General features: G+C 44.0%; 2 protein-coding genes across 2 annotated transcripts; both read right to left on the reverse strand.

The window, feature by feature from the left end:
- Positions 1-644: 644 nt before the first annotated feature.
- LOC131104699 (macrophage mannose receptor 1-like) lies at positions 645-13,220 on the reverse strand. The gene is made up of 18 exons (XM_058052180.1): positions 13,083-13,220; positions 12,937-12,993; positions 12,800-12,827; positions 9,617-9,702; positions 9,398-9,532; positions 8,441-8,552; positions 7,754-7,894; positions 6,784-6,851; positions 6,643-6,705; positions 5,718-5,852; positions 5,004-5,115; positions 2,257-2,330; positions 2,047-2,109; positions 1,955-1,967; positions 1,799-1,884; positions 1,582-1,719; positions 861-972; positions 645-789 (listed from the first exon to the last, which is right to left on the reverse strand). Exons 2-18 carry the CDS (start codon positions 12,991-12,993, stop codon positions 707-709), a joined length of 1,506 nt encoding a protein of 501 aa, XP_057908163.1. The 5' UTR covers positions 13,083-13,220; the 3' UTR covers positions 645-706.
- Positions 4,554-6,927, reverse strand: LOC131104450 (galactose-specific lectin nattectin-like). Its single transcript, XM_058051634.1, has 7 exons — positions 6,784-6,927; positions 6,643-6,705; positions 6,481-6,508; positions 5,919-6,004; positions 5,718-5,852; positions 5,004-5,115; positions 4,554-4,852 (listed from the first exon to the last, which is right to left on the reverse strand). The coding sequence occupies exons 1-7, from the start codon at positions 6,871-6,873 to the stop codon at positions 4,710-4,712; spliced, it is 657 nt and encodes a 218-aa protein (XP_057907617.1). The 5' UTR covers positions 6,874-6,927; the 3' UTR covers positions 4,554-4,709.
- Positions 13,221-15,688: the final 2,468 nt, after the last annotated feature.

The raw sequence follows: 15,688 nt of genomic DNA on the forward strand, positions 1-15,688 counted from the left end.
CATGACGTATCAACACATACGTTGTACACAGCACTTTTCTAGAAAAAAATCAGATGATGTCGACCCATGTCATATTTTTATTATTACTTTTTTTCAGGATGATAATTATGGTACCGATAATTATCGGACATCCCGAATAGTAATTGATATAATAATAATAACTCATACGTCATCATTCCTTTTTACTTATTATTATCAAAAGATAGTATTTTTATGCAAAGACAATTCACTTCCACTGCCCTGTGATTGGCTGGCCACCAGTCCAGGCTCCAGCACCACCGCGACCCTCGTGAGGATAAGCAGTAGAAAATGAATGAATGAATGAATTTGGTTCCACTTCTTAAGAGATACATCGAGAGGGACAAGAGGAGTGCTTGTTCCTTTTGTGGGGGTGTTTGTTATCACTGCATGCTAAAACTCTCACACTAGGATACAATGACAGACCACCATAAAATGGAATTTAATTGTACAGGTTTTTACTGAGTAAGCGGCCCATTGGGATTCACAAGATATGATATCAACCATAAAACATTAAACATGAAAAGTATGGAATGTATATCTCAGACTAGCAAAAATGCAACAGCAACGCAAAACCAGTACAAAACCAGACGTTACATAAAATACCAATTTCTTTCTAGACTTTGTAGAAGGACATCACGGTCCCACGGGCCAGCGCAGGCCTGCAGACCCCGCCCACTTTGTATGATCAGTGCTTGCGTTCAACTTTCACATCTCTGATACAAATAAATGGGTTCTCATCCTCGCAAGGGTTGTCGTGCCACAATGCATCTGTGGGGAGGAACAAACTGGTGAGCGCCTCAAAGAGTCAGATTGAGTGTAAAAGTCTCTGATCTTCCTACCGTCTCCCTCGATGTCCACACAGTCTTCATTTCCACCAAAGCTGTTGGGCTCTCCAGGGGCAAAGTCGTCAAAGTTGAAGGGTCTACCATCAGTCCACAAAAAGGCATCCTCCTGGAAGACAGTCACCTTTCAGTGCCCCACTCCGAAAAGGTACAGACCAGAGTTACCCAGTTTGGTTGGCTTAGAGTTTCATCCCCAGTTAGATCTAAGATTCATCACCAGTTAGGTAACCTGGTCTTCTCCCAGTAAATTGTGGTGTTTGGAAGCGGTCATGCAGGGTGGGGGCTATGAATGCATTCTGGTGGTACAGGGGGCAGCACATGGTTTAGGGGGGTTTAGGCAGAGAGAACAACAGTGATGCCAAATTGGGGGCAAGACATCCGATAGCACTGGCTAGAACCCCCACAGAATGTCAATGAAAGCAGCCTCGCCAGAGACCCACCGAGAGCCTACCCCACAGAAGACCACCACTCAAGCCGGCCCCCAACCATCCTTCCCCTTCCGATTGAGGCTGAAGCCCCCAACAACCCAAGCAGGGCATCTCAAAGCCCAATCACAGTGGGTGTAACCCTCAGGGCGTTGGCGAAAGTAGCCTAGCCAGAGACCAGATAGCAAGAGGTACTTGGAGGGGCCCCGCTGAGGGCCCATAGCAGCCAGGACAAGACCACGGACCGCCAGCCAGCCCAACCTCGACCAGTACAACTTTGCTACTGGTAGCACCTGGATGGTGTCATGGAGTCCGGTCCAAGTGTCTATGATGTCTCCGTTGTTAGCATCCCGAATCATTTGAAGAACGATGGCGTTTTCCACTGGACTGCTGATGGACACCAGATTGGCGTGAAGAACGCTGCAGACCCTCTGACGGGACAAAGTTCAAACACCATCACCCAATGAATCCTCTTATTGACTTGATTTACTGCATGCCATTCTTCCATACCTCCGCATCGCCAAAGGTCCTGGGGTAATCCTGGTAGATGTAGCAGTGATCATCGAACTGAGTCCAGTCCTTGGGACAGGGACCACCTGCAACACGTTGTTATTTGAGGTGGAAAACAAAGACGGGAAACAGTGTCATGGTGTCACGGCTACCAACCTGCTGAAGGCCACTGTGAGGAAGACAAACATGCAAATATGACAACAGCAATAAATCACGATGTTGATTTGGGATTTGGGATTTAGGCTTACAGGTTGAGCCAACAGCCCGCTGATGCCACCGAGGAGGAAGAACACGCAAAAAGCAAACGCCATCTGTGCCAAAAAAAGGTCACATGAGCGACAGTTGGAGAAACCGCCTGAGAAATTGTTACCTTGGTGGTGCTGATGCTTGCTGCTCGGACTACGAGGAGCCGTGCTTTTATATGCTCACTTGACACGGCCCCGGAATGTTTGACTTACTGCACAGTGAAATCTTGTCACTTCACACTTGAACCTGAAAGGCCCCATGGCGGAGTCCACGAGGCCTTTGGAGGCTGTGTAGTAAGCAGTAGAATGTCATACAGTCAGGCGGACAGGAAGAGGCAGGGCGGCGTTCCTTGCATACAAGGAAATGTTCTCTTAGTTTTATGAACTTAATGAGTTCACTGAGTCACCAGCAAGCAGAACGATTGACGTCACCGCGGCAACAAAGCTACAAGACCAAAAATGGGCAGTGGGTCGGACACGCCTTGGCAAATTGCTGACACTCGGGCGGCTCCTTTACCTAATTAACTTTATTGACGCACCCATCAGCAAATGGGCTGGTATGCTGCTGGTTCACTTCCATGAAACGCACACCTTGACTGTGAAGCTGCTGATGGAGGTCCATTTCCAGGATAACCGGGGGGCGGGACATGCAAGACAAGACACGTAGAGATATTTTCATCCCTTGCTACATTGTGGTTTGACTGCTGCCTATTAGTAGTCCAAAAATGTCTTGTTTTGTTTGTTTCAACATTCACAATTAAAAAAAACAAAGATGGTTGATGGTTGTTTTTCTTTACAATTTTTCAAGTTTATTCACATAAAATAGTCACTTTTGTCTTCAGATTTAGACTTTATTCTTGTAAAATGACTTCTTGTAATTACTTGTTACTTTTTTCGGATAACATTTAGATTTTTGCCAAAACCTTTGATACTAAAATTACATGGTTTTTCTCCTAATATTACGTTATTTCCTTAAAATGACCACTTCTTCTCATTATATTACTGCAGCTTTTTCTATTTTGCCATTGCAGCGTTTTATAAATAGCTTTGTGGTTCAATTCTATTTTCAGAATGTTGCTTGGGCTGCTTAGCTGGACGCACTTTGGACACCCCTAGCTTACAGAATGTAATGTAGCGATGCCTCTGTAATTTGGTAGAAATAATATTCTCAAGCCTTAATAAGAATGCCATTCTTATTAAGACCAAAGGGCAACATAGTTTAACTGTTACAGCCTGTTTGTGATCATTTTAACTACAGCAAAGCATGCTGGGAAACACATAATCCGTGATGGATCAGCAGTCACTTTATCGCTTTATTGAAACAAACCACCAGAGCCGCCATGCTCGGATATCGGAGCATGGACACTTCAAGCTGCAATGAGTAGACACGAAGAAAGCACTTTTCCCCAGATAATGTCCACGAGGAGGGGGCTTATGTCCAATCCTCCCCCCATTCTAACAACAAGAGTTGATTTTTAGGTATAAAAATCTTAGATCTAAAATTTCAGGCCTGCTTATTTTTAGATTTTAAAAACTTAATTTAAGATTTCTTGCCGCATGGACAGATCATTTCCTAGTTTGAAGTTGTGATTTGGCCAGCCCTTTTTTGCAGTGCACCGTTCTACATTGGTCACTGGATGTCAGTACAAGCAGCTGACTTGATCGCCAGAACAACAGGACTTTATTGCAGCTTAAAAATATATCACTACAGGCACAATAATATCTGTATAGAATTGAAATATATATTGTGTTCCATGTGCTCGTGGCTCATTTTGCCATATTAAAACATTGAAAACAATGTCATTTATAATCATGTGTCATTTTATACTATTCATTCGTTCATTTTCTACCGCTTATCCTCACGAAGGTCGCAGTGGGTGCTGGAGCCTATCACAGCTGTTTTGGGGCGATAGGCGAGGTACACCCTGGACTGGTGGCCAGCCAATCACAGGGCACATGTAGACAAACAACCTTTCCCACCCACATTCATACCTTTGGACAATTTGGAGTGGCCAATTAACCTAGCATGTTTTGGAATGGGGGAGGAAACCGGAGTACCCAGAGAGAAGCCATGCAGGGGGAGAACATGCAAACTCCACACAGAGATGGCCAAGGGTGGAATTGAACTCCGGTTTCCTAGCTGTGTGGCCTGCACACTAACCACTGCATGCTTCTGCAGGCCAACAAAGGCCTTCAATGGCATCAAATGGATGTATCCAGCAGGGGGCAGCAGAGCCATCCAGTCCCTGTCTGCCACAAGGTGTCAACAATGAGGCAACTCACTGAACAAGCATTATTGGAAAATATGTGAGGATAACCGGTAGAAAATGAATGAATGAATGAATGAATGTACATTTTTCATGAACAATCAGTAATCAGGAAAAAGCCGAAAGAAAGAAAGAAACAAGTAACCATCAAAGCATCTTCTTGACTTTGACGGCATGTTCATCAACCGTAGAAGGGCAGTAAATGGTGAAAGGAGGTTAAAAACACACATACTATGTCAGCTTTTTATTTCTGTTCTGATGTCTTTTGGTTACTCCACACCTCCCTCCTCTGCCACATCCAACATTTCTGGAACATTTCTTGCTGTTACATCACAGGTGCTTTCTTGACAGTAGATCTTTCTTCTGTCCATTACTCTTTCGTGTCTATATAGCATTAGCTTAAAAAACTTGTGGGGCTGTTATGGTGGGTGTGGGTGGTGTGGTTGGTGTGGGTGGTGCGGGTGTTTCATGTGGTGTGTACAAATCTCTGACACAAACAGAAGGGTTCTCCTCAGTGCATGAGGTATCGTTCCACAACTCATCTGGAAGCACAAACACAAAACAACACAATCATTGGTGGCGCCCCCTGTAGGTTGGACCGGGGTTGGCGGACATGCTTGACTGTGTCCCATGCATGCAGCAAAATCCATTTTGAGTACATTTGTCTGTAAAGCAAATGGATTATTGTAGTACCTGAAGGTCGAATCTGTACGCAGTTTTCATTTCCTACGAATCCGTCAGGCTGACCAATTGCAAAGTTCCGGAAATTGCTGTTGGAGCCGTCAGTCCAGACAAAGTCTCCCTCCTGGTAGACAAAGATGACTTTTCATGGGAGTGGTTGTCATGTGACTGACCCCCAACAAAGTGAAGGGAAATATTACAATTCAGCTGTTGTGTTCGGAATGGAATATTTTCCTCTCTGTTTTGTACTGCAGATGTACTGCAACACATCCAGTAAGCGCTCGTTCTCTACAGAGAGACGAGACATGACTACAATTGTTGCGGCAGTAAATCACAGCAAGCTAAAACTCAACTTCTCAACCCCTGATGTTCACTTCCTGTCCTCCCGTCACTTAGCTCCGCAAGGGAACACATTCGTAGCAACACACACGCACCAGTACTGTTTATGTTTAGTGTTATTACGTCTACTGTCTTGGGCGTAAAGGTGACTATAGGGGTGTTATGTCATGCCTAGAGGACTCTAATAATGTTAAGAAGTGTGATTAGAAGGCGGTAAACAGCTATTTATGAATAAGGAATCCTACTAGGATACACAAGGGATTACTAAAATCCATCCTTTTTCTTTTCCAGTACACCTCGGTCTGGTTTCGTATGAGATAAGCATTTGCTTTGGAAGCTACAGTAGATAATCACGGAAGAATACCTCCTGATCTTCAAATGTTTTACCTCCAGGGCATCATGGAGTCCAATCCAGGTGAGTAAAATCACGCCTTCCGCCTCCCGAATCAGTTCAACAGTCAGCGTATTCTCCAGATCGTTGCGGATGGACACCAGATTCCCACTGAGATTGTTGCACGCTCTCTGGTAGGAGTATGGACGACTGATTGTAACAGCAGTCAAATGGTTGACGGTGAAAGTCTTGCGTACCTCTGCATCTACATAAGTCCTGGTTTCATTTTGGTAGATGTAACAACGATCCTCAAACAGAGTCCAGCCTTCAGGACAGTTCCTTCCTGCAGCACAATGTAGGTTTTTTTATAGGGCCGGGGGTACTGCAAATTTGGTATTGATCTAATGTAGTCAATACAAGGCCAGTGCTGTCTATACCAATACAGATACTGGTGCCACTGGTCTACGCACAAAAAGAGTAGTGGCATTTGTCTTGGTTCAGGTCACTAAATAAGAATAAGAAAACATACAGTATTGGGTGAAAATAGGAAAAGGCAACAAGGCTAGTTGATCCAAGGTCTACAAGTTGATCCTTGTCTACAAGCAAGCAGTTCTATGGGAAAGCCTGTCTGCACATTGCAATACATTCATTTTCGTAAGTCGACAGTTCTGACATCGAGGGCTCTATTTTGGCAGGGCAGGTGCACGGTGCCGGAGTGGCGCCAAGCGGGTGTGCCATACTTTGGCTTGTTTATCTTGTCAAAACAAACTATCCCTGATATCTGTGAAAATAAACATAGAAGATCCACGGTATGCCAACCTTTGTTTTTGGTGCCAGGCCAGGACCGCTGTGAATAATAATAATAATAATAATAATTAATAATAAATGCAAGAAAAAGCAGAGAATAATAGAAGGAAAGATAGCAGTGTCAAGAGGTGTCTAAGTAGATGCCTGAAGTCAGCAGGCAAGAGTTGGACTTACAGCTCCAGTCAGCAGTCCGCTGATGCCACAAAGGAGGAAGAAGACGCGAAGACCGAACGCCATCTGTGATCGACAATGATGGACATCCAAGGGATATGAATCGGAGTTAGAAGAGCGGCATGTCAAGTTGTGTCGTGTTACCTTGGCAGTGATGAGACTCAATGTTGGCAGCGACAAAGACTCGTCCTTTTTATGCTGGCTTGTCAGTCCTGTTGGTGTCACGTTACACATTGGATTGCCACAACCTTAGCGATATCGCTAAGGACAACCTATCGACATAAACCAGGCAACTGAGGCAAGGGAGGCCTGCACTTCTTTGGCTGTTGTTGTGGGGTCTTTTGTGACCTCTTGGATGAGTCTTTCCAGAAGAATTATGCATGTGGCCTAACGAAGGCAGTACAGAAGCAGAAGGGCATGTGTTTTCAAACCCCCAACACTACCCTAGAGCTGGGCAACAGTGCATGCACCACGAACATTACAAATCCCATCAGGCCTTGCTCCTACGCTGGCACGCAGCTTTTTCTTACACAAAATGCAAAATGATCATTCCACCTGTCAGGAGTAAGACCTGTTTGTCTTGTGCATGGAGCCAACATGGCTGCAGCAAAAGAACATAGCATCAGAAGACACTATGGTAATGGTAATGGTTTAATTTCAATTGAACATGCATCAGGTTACAATGGAATACATCCCATAATCAATCCACAGTTCCACATGTCCAAAAGGTGTAGGAAGAAGCAAAGCTTATTAAATCCTACCCTTCCATCTGGTACTTTTACAATCAGTGTTCCTGGGAAGCATTGGCATGGGCTATTTGTGCAACCTGAGTGCGGCAACAATTACTAGCTAAAAGTGATTTTTGCATCGTTTTCTGCATGTAAAACTATCATAATTGTCCAAAAAAACTGGGTGTTTGGAACGGATGAATTAGATATACATGATTTTCTATGGGAAAACTTGCCTTGGTTAGAGTTTGTTTTGGTTTGAGTCAGACCTTCTGGAACAGATTAACCAAGGCACTGCTGTATTTGAATTTTAGTTGAATACCTGCTGTAGATCTTTCTTCTGTCCATTACTCTTTCGTGTCTATATAGTATTAGCTTAAATTATGGAGGTGGTTGGGGTGGGGGGTTGGCTGGTGTGGTTGTTGTGGTTGATGTGGTTGGTGCGGGTGTTACATGTGGTGTGTACAAATCTCTGACACAAACAGAAGGGTTCTCATCAGTGCATACTCCATCGCTCCACAATGCATCTGGAAGAACAAACACAAATCATCACAATCGTTTGTAGGTTGGGTTGGCATACTGGCATACAAGTAATACAGATAAGATAAGATAAGATAAGATACGTCTTTATTCGTCCCACAAGGGGACATTTCAGGCTTACAGTGGCGGAACTACAACAGCACACAAGAGCATAGAAAGTACAAAAACAGGGTAAGCCAAATCAGGAGTTACAGACCACTATATACATGTTAACCAAGTCACAGGTTTACAGTATTTCACGGTTATTGCACAGTTTATTACATGGTTTATTGCACAGTTATTGGACAAGCTTTTTTGCAGCAAGTCTGACAGCTGCAGGAAGGAAAGACCAGTGCTAATGCTCCTTCAGACACTTGGGATGTACCATCCTGTCACGAATGGGGGTGGAGTCTTTGCCCATCATGGAATTTTGACGTAGTGTTGTGTAATCATTAGCCAAATAGTCAATAAATTACGGGCAGTTAGTTGCTTAGTCACGACCCGCTGATCCAAAAAGTACATTTCCCTTTTGAGCAAAGCAATTATGGTCATACCTGAAGTTTGAATCTGTACGCAGTCTTCATTTCCATTGTCGTCGTCAGGCTGACCTTGTGCAAAGTTCTGAAAGTTGTTGCAGGATCCATCCGTCCAGATAAAGTCACCCTCCTGGAAGACAAAGTCACATTGGAAAGACGACTGCTTTCCATCTTGATGTTGTAGTCGTGTCATAGGATATCAGGGCTATGTTAGCACCCAAAGAACCAACCAAAAGGCTGTTCTACGTCTCGTGTTTTTTCATTTGGAGGGTTCTTCGTAACCCGTAAGAAGCAATGGTGACACGTGTTGTCAAATGTGTCCCATTCAACTCCGATCCTTAACCTTTTTGGACCCACGGCCCAGTGCATGCAGCCACAAATCTACGCAGACATATTTAGTATGTATTGTGTATTGTGAAACGCGGCTAGCACGAACCTAGTGACTTCGCCAGGCCTCGCTGGAGAGTGTCCTGGTGTTTGGGGACTGCCATGGGAAATGGCCGCTCAAAGCGCTTTGACACCTACTGATGACGCCGCATCAGGAGCAACTGGCCGTTCAGGTTCTTGCCCAAGGACACTTGGACATGATCGCAGCAGGATGGAGGATCAAACCCACAACCTTCAGGTTGGGAGACCACCACACTACCAGCCGAGCCATGCCGCCACATGTCACTGAAGATACACTTTATGGATTCCCATCTAGAGTTCTTTCCACTGAGCAAGTGGTGATCACAGGGAAGGATTCCATCAGGACATTGCAGCTATGGAGAAAAGATATCAGGGATATCAAGTGGAACCAATCTATGCTTGCTGACGACTGCTGGACTGTGCTCAGGGATGACCCTGCTGCTCAGTAGAAAAGAGGAGGTCGAAAAGCCTCCTTCAGATACCCAGTAAAGGGAACCTCCATCATTCTCCTTTCAGCACCAACGTTTCTAATGGTGTTGGAATACGTGAGCGTTCATATGTTTTTACCTCCACGGCATCATGGAGTCCGATCCAGATGAGTGGACTTGGGGTATTGGCCTCCAGACTCAGTTGAACGGCCAGCGTATTCTCCAGATCGTTGTGGATGGACACCAGATTCCCACTGAGATTGTTGCAGGCTTTCTGATGGGAGTAAAAACAAATCATCGACAGATGATGACGGATTCAAACAGCAGTCCAACGGGTTAGTGTGAGATTCTCCAATACCTCTGCATCCAGAAAGCTCCTGCTATCATTTTGGAAGATGTAGCACCGATCCTCAAACTTAGTCCAGCCGTCAGGGCAGTTTCTATCTGCAGCACAATTGGGATCTTTTTATATCCAAGGCCGGTGCCATCAATACTCAGCTAATCACTACTAATACCGAATTGTTTGAAATCCTTGAATTGATTGATGATGATGATGATAATCAGAGTGAAGATTTGAATTGATTACATTTTACACCATATTTAAAACTATGGAATATACGGTACTATACTATTTACACATCAGGGCTGTCAATTGATTTAAAATGGATGAAATGAATCTGCCTTTTCAAATGATTAATCACCATTTGTGTGAAATATGCCAGTTTTTACTGTATTTTATAAACAGATAAAAATATATACTGTAAATATTAAATGAACTGAAAATGTCTATTCAGCTAAAATTGATTGTGTCTGAAAGTCTATTTGCCTGACACTCATCTCTTTCATAGTCGCAAAACCAAATCAATCACATAAAATAAAAAGCAAAACAGTACTCCACAAGTCACATGACACGGGGAAGGTAAACCATTTCCAACAAAAGCACGATTTGAAATGAGAGGCGGACAGTAAATAACGTCAGGGGTTTGAGTCGAGCTGTAGCTTAGCATTAGCAGTAGCCCGTGATTTTATTAGGGAGTGTTGTTGTGAGATAAGTCAAACCTGCAACAAAAGCCTGTTCCTCCGGTGATCAAGTCTGGTTCTTGTGTGTCTCACTGAACGTTACAACAACATCACTGACACCTCGCAATCTAGGAATATCAATGGATATCGAACATAGGCAACCTGTTTACGGCCTTCTAAAAACATTTTTTAACATTATTAGAGACCTCCAGTGATGAAGTAACACCCCTATAATCACCTTTACACTATTGCCCTATATTGTAGACATAATAACAGAAAACAATAGACATGTTAGTCGGGATGTCCGATAATTATCGGCCCGATATCAGCATAAAAATGCAATATCGGTTGGTATTGGAATTTTTCCTGATCATGAAAACCGATATTAAAAAACTGCTGTGTGCAGTACAACGCATACAGTATGTTTCCATTCCACCAGAGGAGCTATGTCATGTTACACATATCGGTATCAGCTGATATCGGTATCGGAAAGTGAGAGTTGGACAATATTGAGGAAGTCGGCAGTCAACTGGAACGCCTTGGACTATGCCAAGCATAAAATCTCCCAGTTTGACCTGCTGAATGCCATCACTGTTGCTGACTCCTCAGTAAGGAAAGTTACCATTGGCTGTCCTAGCCAGTGGCTAATTTGCATATGATGTAACAGACCCTGCAAGAAAAAAGCATCACCTTGTAGGAGAGCGAGTAAAAACTGCTTAATTAGGTTTGGAAATACAAACTCGATTCTTGCTTTGTTGATGTAAAAATTATCCAAATAAAATAATTTACATATTTTATCTCAGCCAGCGCCTCTCAAAGTCTAGACCAACATAATATTATCAGAAAACATTGGTCATTTTAGTATCAAAGTCACGATATTTGGAAAAGGTTTGATTGTTCCAAAAATCAAGTCACAATATTATCGGAAAAATAATTACAAGAAGAACATTTAACATTTTATCAGTTCATTTAAGATGCCACTTTAAGGTCCCGTTACTGGTCTACCAAATATGACATGGGTTGGCACCTTCCTATCTGGTTGACTTAGGTGTACCCGATGCTCTGTCCAGAAACCTACACTCACAACTCGCCGTGCTTTTGACAATCCCGAGAGCCAGAAAGAGGATCTGCAGCCTATCGGGGCTCCAACATTGTGGAATGCCCTACCTGCTGATACGAGAGCTGCTACCTCAGTAGAAATGTCCCCACTCAAGACTTTAGCATTTAGTTCATAGCATTTTTGGCCTGCTCGACTGCTGCTCCTTCTCCTTGACTAACAAACAAACGAGTCTCTTCAACGCAATAATAAGTAATTTGGGAATGGGAATGGGAATGGGAATAGGAATGGTTTAATTTCATTTGAACATGCATCAGGTTACAATTGAGTGCATCCCACAATCAGTTCACAGTTCCACATGTCCAAAAGGAGTAGGAAGAAGCAAAGCTTATTAAATCCTACCCCTCCATCTGGTACTTTTACAATCAGTAACTGTTACATTTGTTCACTTCCTGCCTTTCTTCATTCATTCATTCATTCATTTTCTACCGCTTATCCTCATGAGGGTAGGGTATGCTGGAGCCTATCCCAGCTGTCTTCGGGCGAGAGGTGGGGTACACCCTGGACTGGTGGCCAGCCAATCACAGGGCACATATAGACAAACAACCATTCACACTCACATTCATACCTATGGACAATTTGGAGTGGCCAATTAACCTAGCATGTTTTTGGAATGTGGGAGGAAACCAGAGTACCTGGAGAAAACCCACGCATGCACGGGGAGAACATGCAAACTCCTCACAGAGATGGCTGAGGGTGGAATTGAGCCCTAGTCTCCTAGCTGTGAGGTCTGCGCGCTCACCACTCGACCACCGTGCAGCCCTCCTGCCTTTCTAATATCATAATTTTTTTTTAAATTATTATTATTATTTATTATTTGTATTGTTATTATTATTATTTTTATTTATTGCTGCTTAGTGTGACACTAACGTAGCACTCTGTGTACAGTGAGGGGGAACTACCGCCATAGCTACGGAGCCCGATATCCAACGTCTAAAGTCAAAGTAACTTTTATCTGATGAAAGATGAGTGTAATCTTTCTTTTGGATTTACCGTGTGTCTATAGCCCGAGAACACAACTTCCTGTGTGCCTTGAAGAATCCCTTTTATATCATCAAGAATGGCCTGGACCCAGAGGGACAGCTTTTGAAAAATGTAGAATGAGTTTGTTGACTAAAGTGGTCCTTTTGGCCTCGTTCGAACACAGCAGGGACATCCCTCGTCATTTTAAACACGTAGAGCTGCCCAACGCTGTCAGTGTGCTCTGACTGCACATTGACCTCTTGTGAGTGCTTTGCGGGGGGTGCACCTCTCAGTGAGAACACCAACTGCAGAACAATCTGTGCTTTCACTTTTGAGCCCCCAAACACCAGACAAAAACTGTATAGCAACAACACAGCAAAACACAGACGCTGTATTTAACAGTGAAAGTGAAAAAAGTGAAAAGTATTGATGGATACTAACCTTTGTATTTGCTTATGGACAAAGACCGCTGTGAAAAAAACACAAGGACAATTTGTTTGCTTTTTGTTGCTTTGTTGATGTCGAAGAAAAATAAAAAAACAGAGAATAATAAAAGGAAAGATAACTTTTGGACTTACAGCTCCAGTCAACAGTACGCTGATGCCAAAAAGGAGGAAGAGCATGCCAAACGCCATCTGTGGTAGACAATAATAGACAACCATGATAAGAAAGCTTGAAGGACTTGAATAAGAGACAGTAAGACTGTCAAGGTGTGTCGCGTTACCTTTGCAGGAATGGCACTCAATGTTGGCGGCGACAAGGACTTGTCCTTTTTATGTTGGCCCGTCAGCTCTGGAATGTTCCATTAGTCAGGTGTGTTGACATGATAGCACGGCAAGTCTGCAGCAGTTAATGACAGCCTGTCAACATGAGGAATAAAATGTTTGCTCACTTCCTGGGTCACACGTCGATGTTTCTGATGATATTGTTAGTCATATTAAATATGAGTCAATGAAACACAAATGAACACAACATGCACTTTTTAAATACAGCTTTTTATTATTAAGGGAAAAAAATATCCAACTTACATGGCCCAGGCAACCCCAAGCCTGACCGGCACAGGACCGCCCCATCCAGGGATGGAAGAGGTAAGGTCCCACCCCGTGGAAGCCCAGGCGGCAGAGATGGAAAGGACAGAGGACACATGACCGACAGGCCAGCACAGCACCGGCCGGAGCAAGCCATGGGCTGCAGGACCCGCCACAGGCCCCACCCGGCCATGCCAGTCTGGCTTGCCCAACCCGGCGCCGATGGAACCCACGCAACCCTAAGACAGGGGCCCCCACCAAGGAGCAGAGCACGACCACGTCCCCCAAGGCACGCACGCCAAAAGCGCCAGGGAGGGACAGAAAGACACACACCAAGTTTTTTTCCTTTTATGATATTTTTCATGCAGCTTAATCCTTTTTTGTGCCATGTCGGAATATCCAATGGGTTTTTTAAGCAATATATCAGGGTTATTCCAGATGGGAGTGTACTGGTGGCCTCACGGTGGACGAGTGGTTAGCATGCAGGCCACACAGTCAGGAGATGAGAAGACCTGAGTTGGATTTTCCACTTGGACATCTCTGTGTGGAGTTTGCATGTTCTCCCCATGCATGCGTGGGTTTTCTCCAGGTCCTCCGGTTTCCTCCCCCATTCCAAAAACATGCTAGGTTAATTGGCCACTCCAAATTGTCCATAGGTATTAATGTGGGTGGGAATGGTTGTTTGTCTACTATATGTGCTCTGTGATTGGCTGGCCACCAGTCCAGGGTGTATCTCCCCGAGACAGCTGGGATAGGTTCCAGCATACCCACACCCTGGTGAGGATAAGCGGTAGATGGGTTGGATGGATGGATAAATGGTTGATTGGATGGTTGGCTGGATTGTTGGATGGATGGATGGATGGCTGGTTGGCTGGATGATGGATGGATGATTGGATGGATGGATGGATGGTTGGATGGATGGCTGGTTGGCTGGATGATGGATGATTGGATGGATGGATGGATGGATGGATGGATGGATGGATGGTTGGATGGACGGTTGGATGGATGGATGGCTGGTTGTATGGTTGTATGGTTGGATGGATGATGGCTGGATGGATGGTTGGATGGATGGACGGTTGGATGGATAGCTGGTTGTATGGATGGATGGATGGTTGGAGGGATGGATAAATGGTTGGATGGTTGACTGGATTGTTGGATGGATGGTTGGATGGTTGGTTGTTGGATGGATAAATGGTTGGTTGGATGGATGGATGGATGGATGGATGGTTGGTTGGATGGATGGATGGTTGGATGGATGATAGGAGTGTACTGGCAAGGAGTGAGGGAATTTTTGAAAATTCCCACTAAGCTGTCAGAGTAGTACTTATACTTATACTTATACTTATACTTATACTTATACTTATACTTATACTTATACTTATACTTATACTTATACTTATACTTATACTTATACTTATACTTATACTAACGTGTGCTTCTCCCTCTGATAAGTCCAGTCATAGTTCCTCGGCTTTCACCAGAGGATTTTTCTCCGCCTTTGGCTTCAGGTACGAGACAGCAGTCGCTGACAGCACCCTCTTTATGCCGTGCCCAGGTAACCTTCCACTGTGCCTTTAAATTTGCAAATAATGCTTCAGATTGTGTCTTTTGAAACATTGAATGCCTTTGCTATGTTTTTATGTCCTTGTCCTTGCTTATGAAAAGAAATGACCTCCTCTTTGCAACCATGTTGCAATGATGCAGGCGAAGCGCAGCCATTGTAATGGTAAATTGGCTGATTGGTGCATAGTTCAGAAACGTCACCAAAACCTCACAGGTGGATTTTCAGAGTGTTGTGCACATTTCAGCGTAAAAACCAGTGACAGCAAGCACTATTTACTGGAAGCATCTTAACCAGCATGGACATTTTTGTATTCATTGTCCCATCACATCTGAGACATCACGCACAAATTCAACCTGATGGTAGCTGGAAGTACTATGATGCCAACCGGGGCCGACTGTACATGTGTCTGCTTAGATGTTCTACAGATGGTCAAAAATGTTTTGTCTCTTTTGTCTAGACCAACTCCTCTGACATTCCAGGGGACAAATTGTAATGAGGTCATCCTCGGCTAGCTCATGGTGATGTGTGTATGGATATGTAAAGTATGTGTACCTGTAAGTAAAAGTCATGTAAACATATACCGTATTTTCCCTACTATAAAGAACACTTAAAAGTCTTGAATTTTCTCAAAAATCGATGATGTGTCTTTTAAAGTGGTTGTTGTTCTACTTGGCGCTCCATTTGAGTGAGTGTAGACCATTTCCTGCTGACACAGGGACATGATACTACGCTGATAGC

Source organism: Doryrhamphus excisus, chromosome 16 (assembly GCF_030265055.1).
Source record: "Doryrhamphus excisus isolate RoL2022-K1 chromosome 16, RoL_Dexc_1.0, whole genome shotgun sequence".
In the NCBI taxonomy this organism is placed as follows: Eukaryota; Metazoa; Chordata; class Actinopteri; order Syngnathiformes; family Syngnathidae; genus Doryrhamphus; species Doryrhamphus excisus.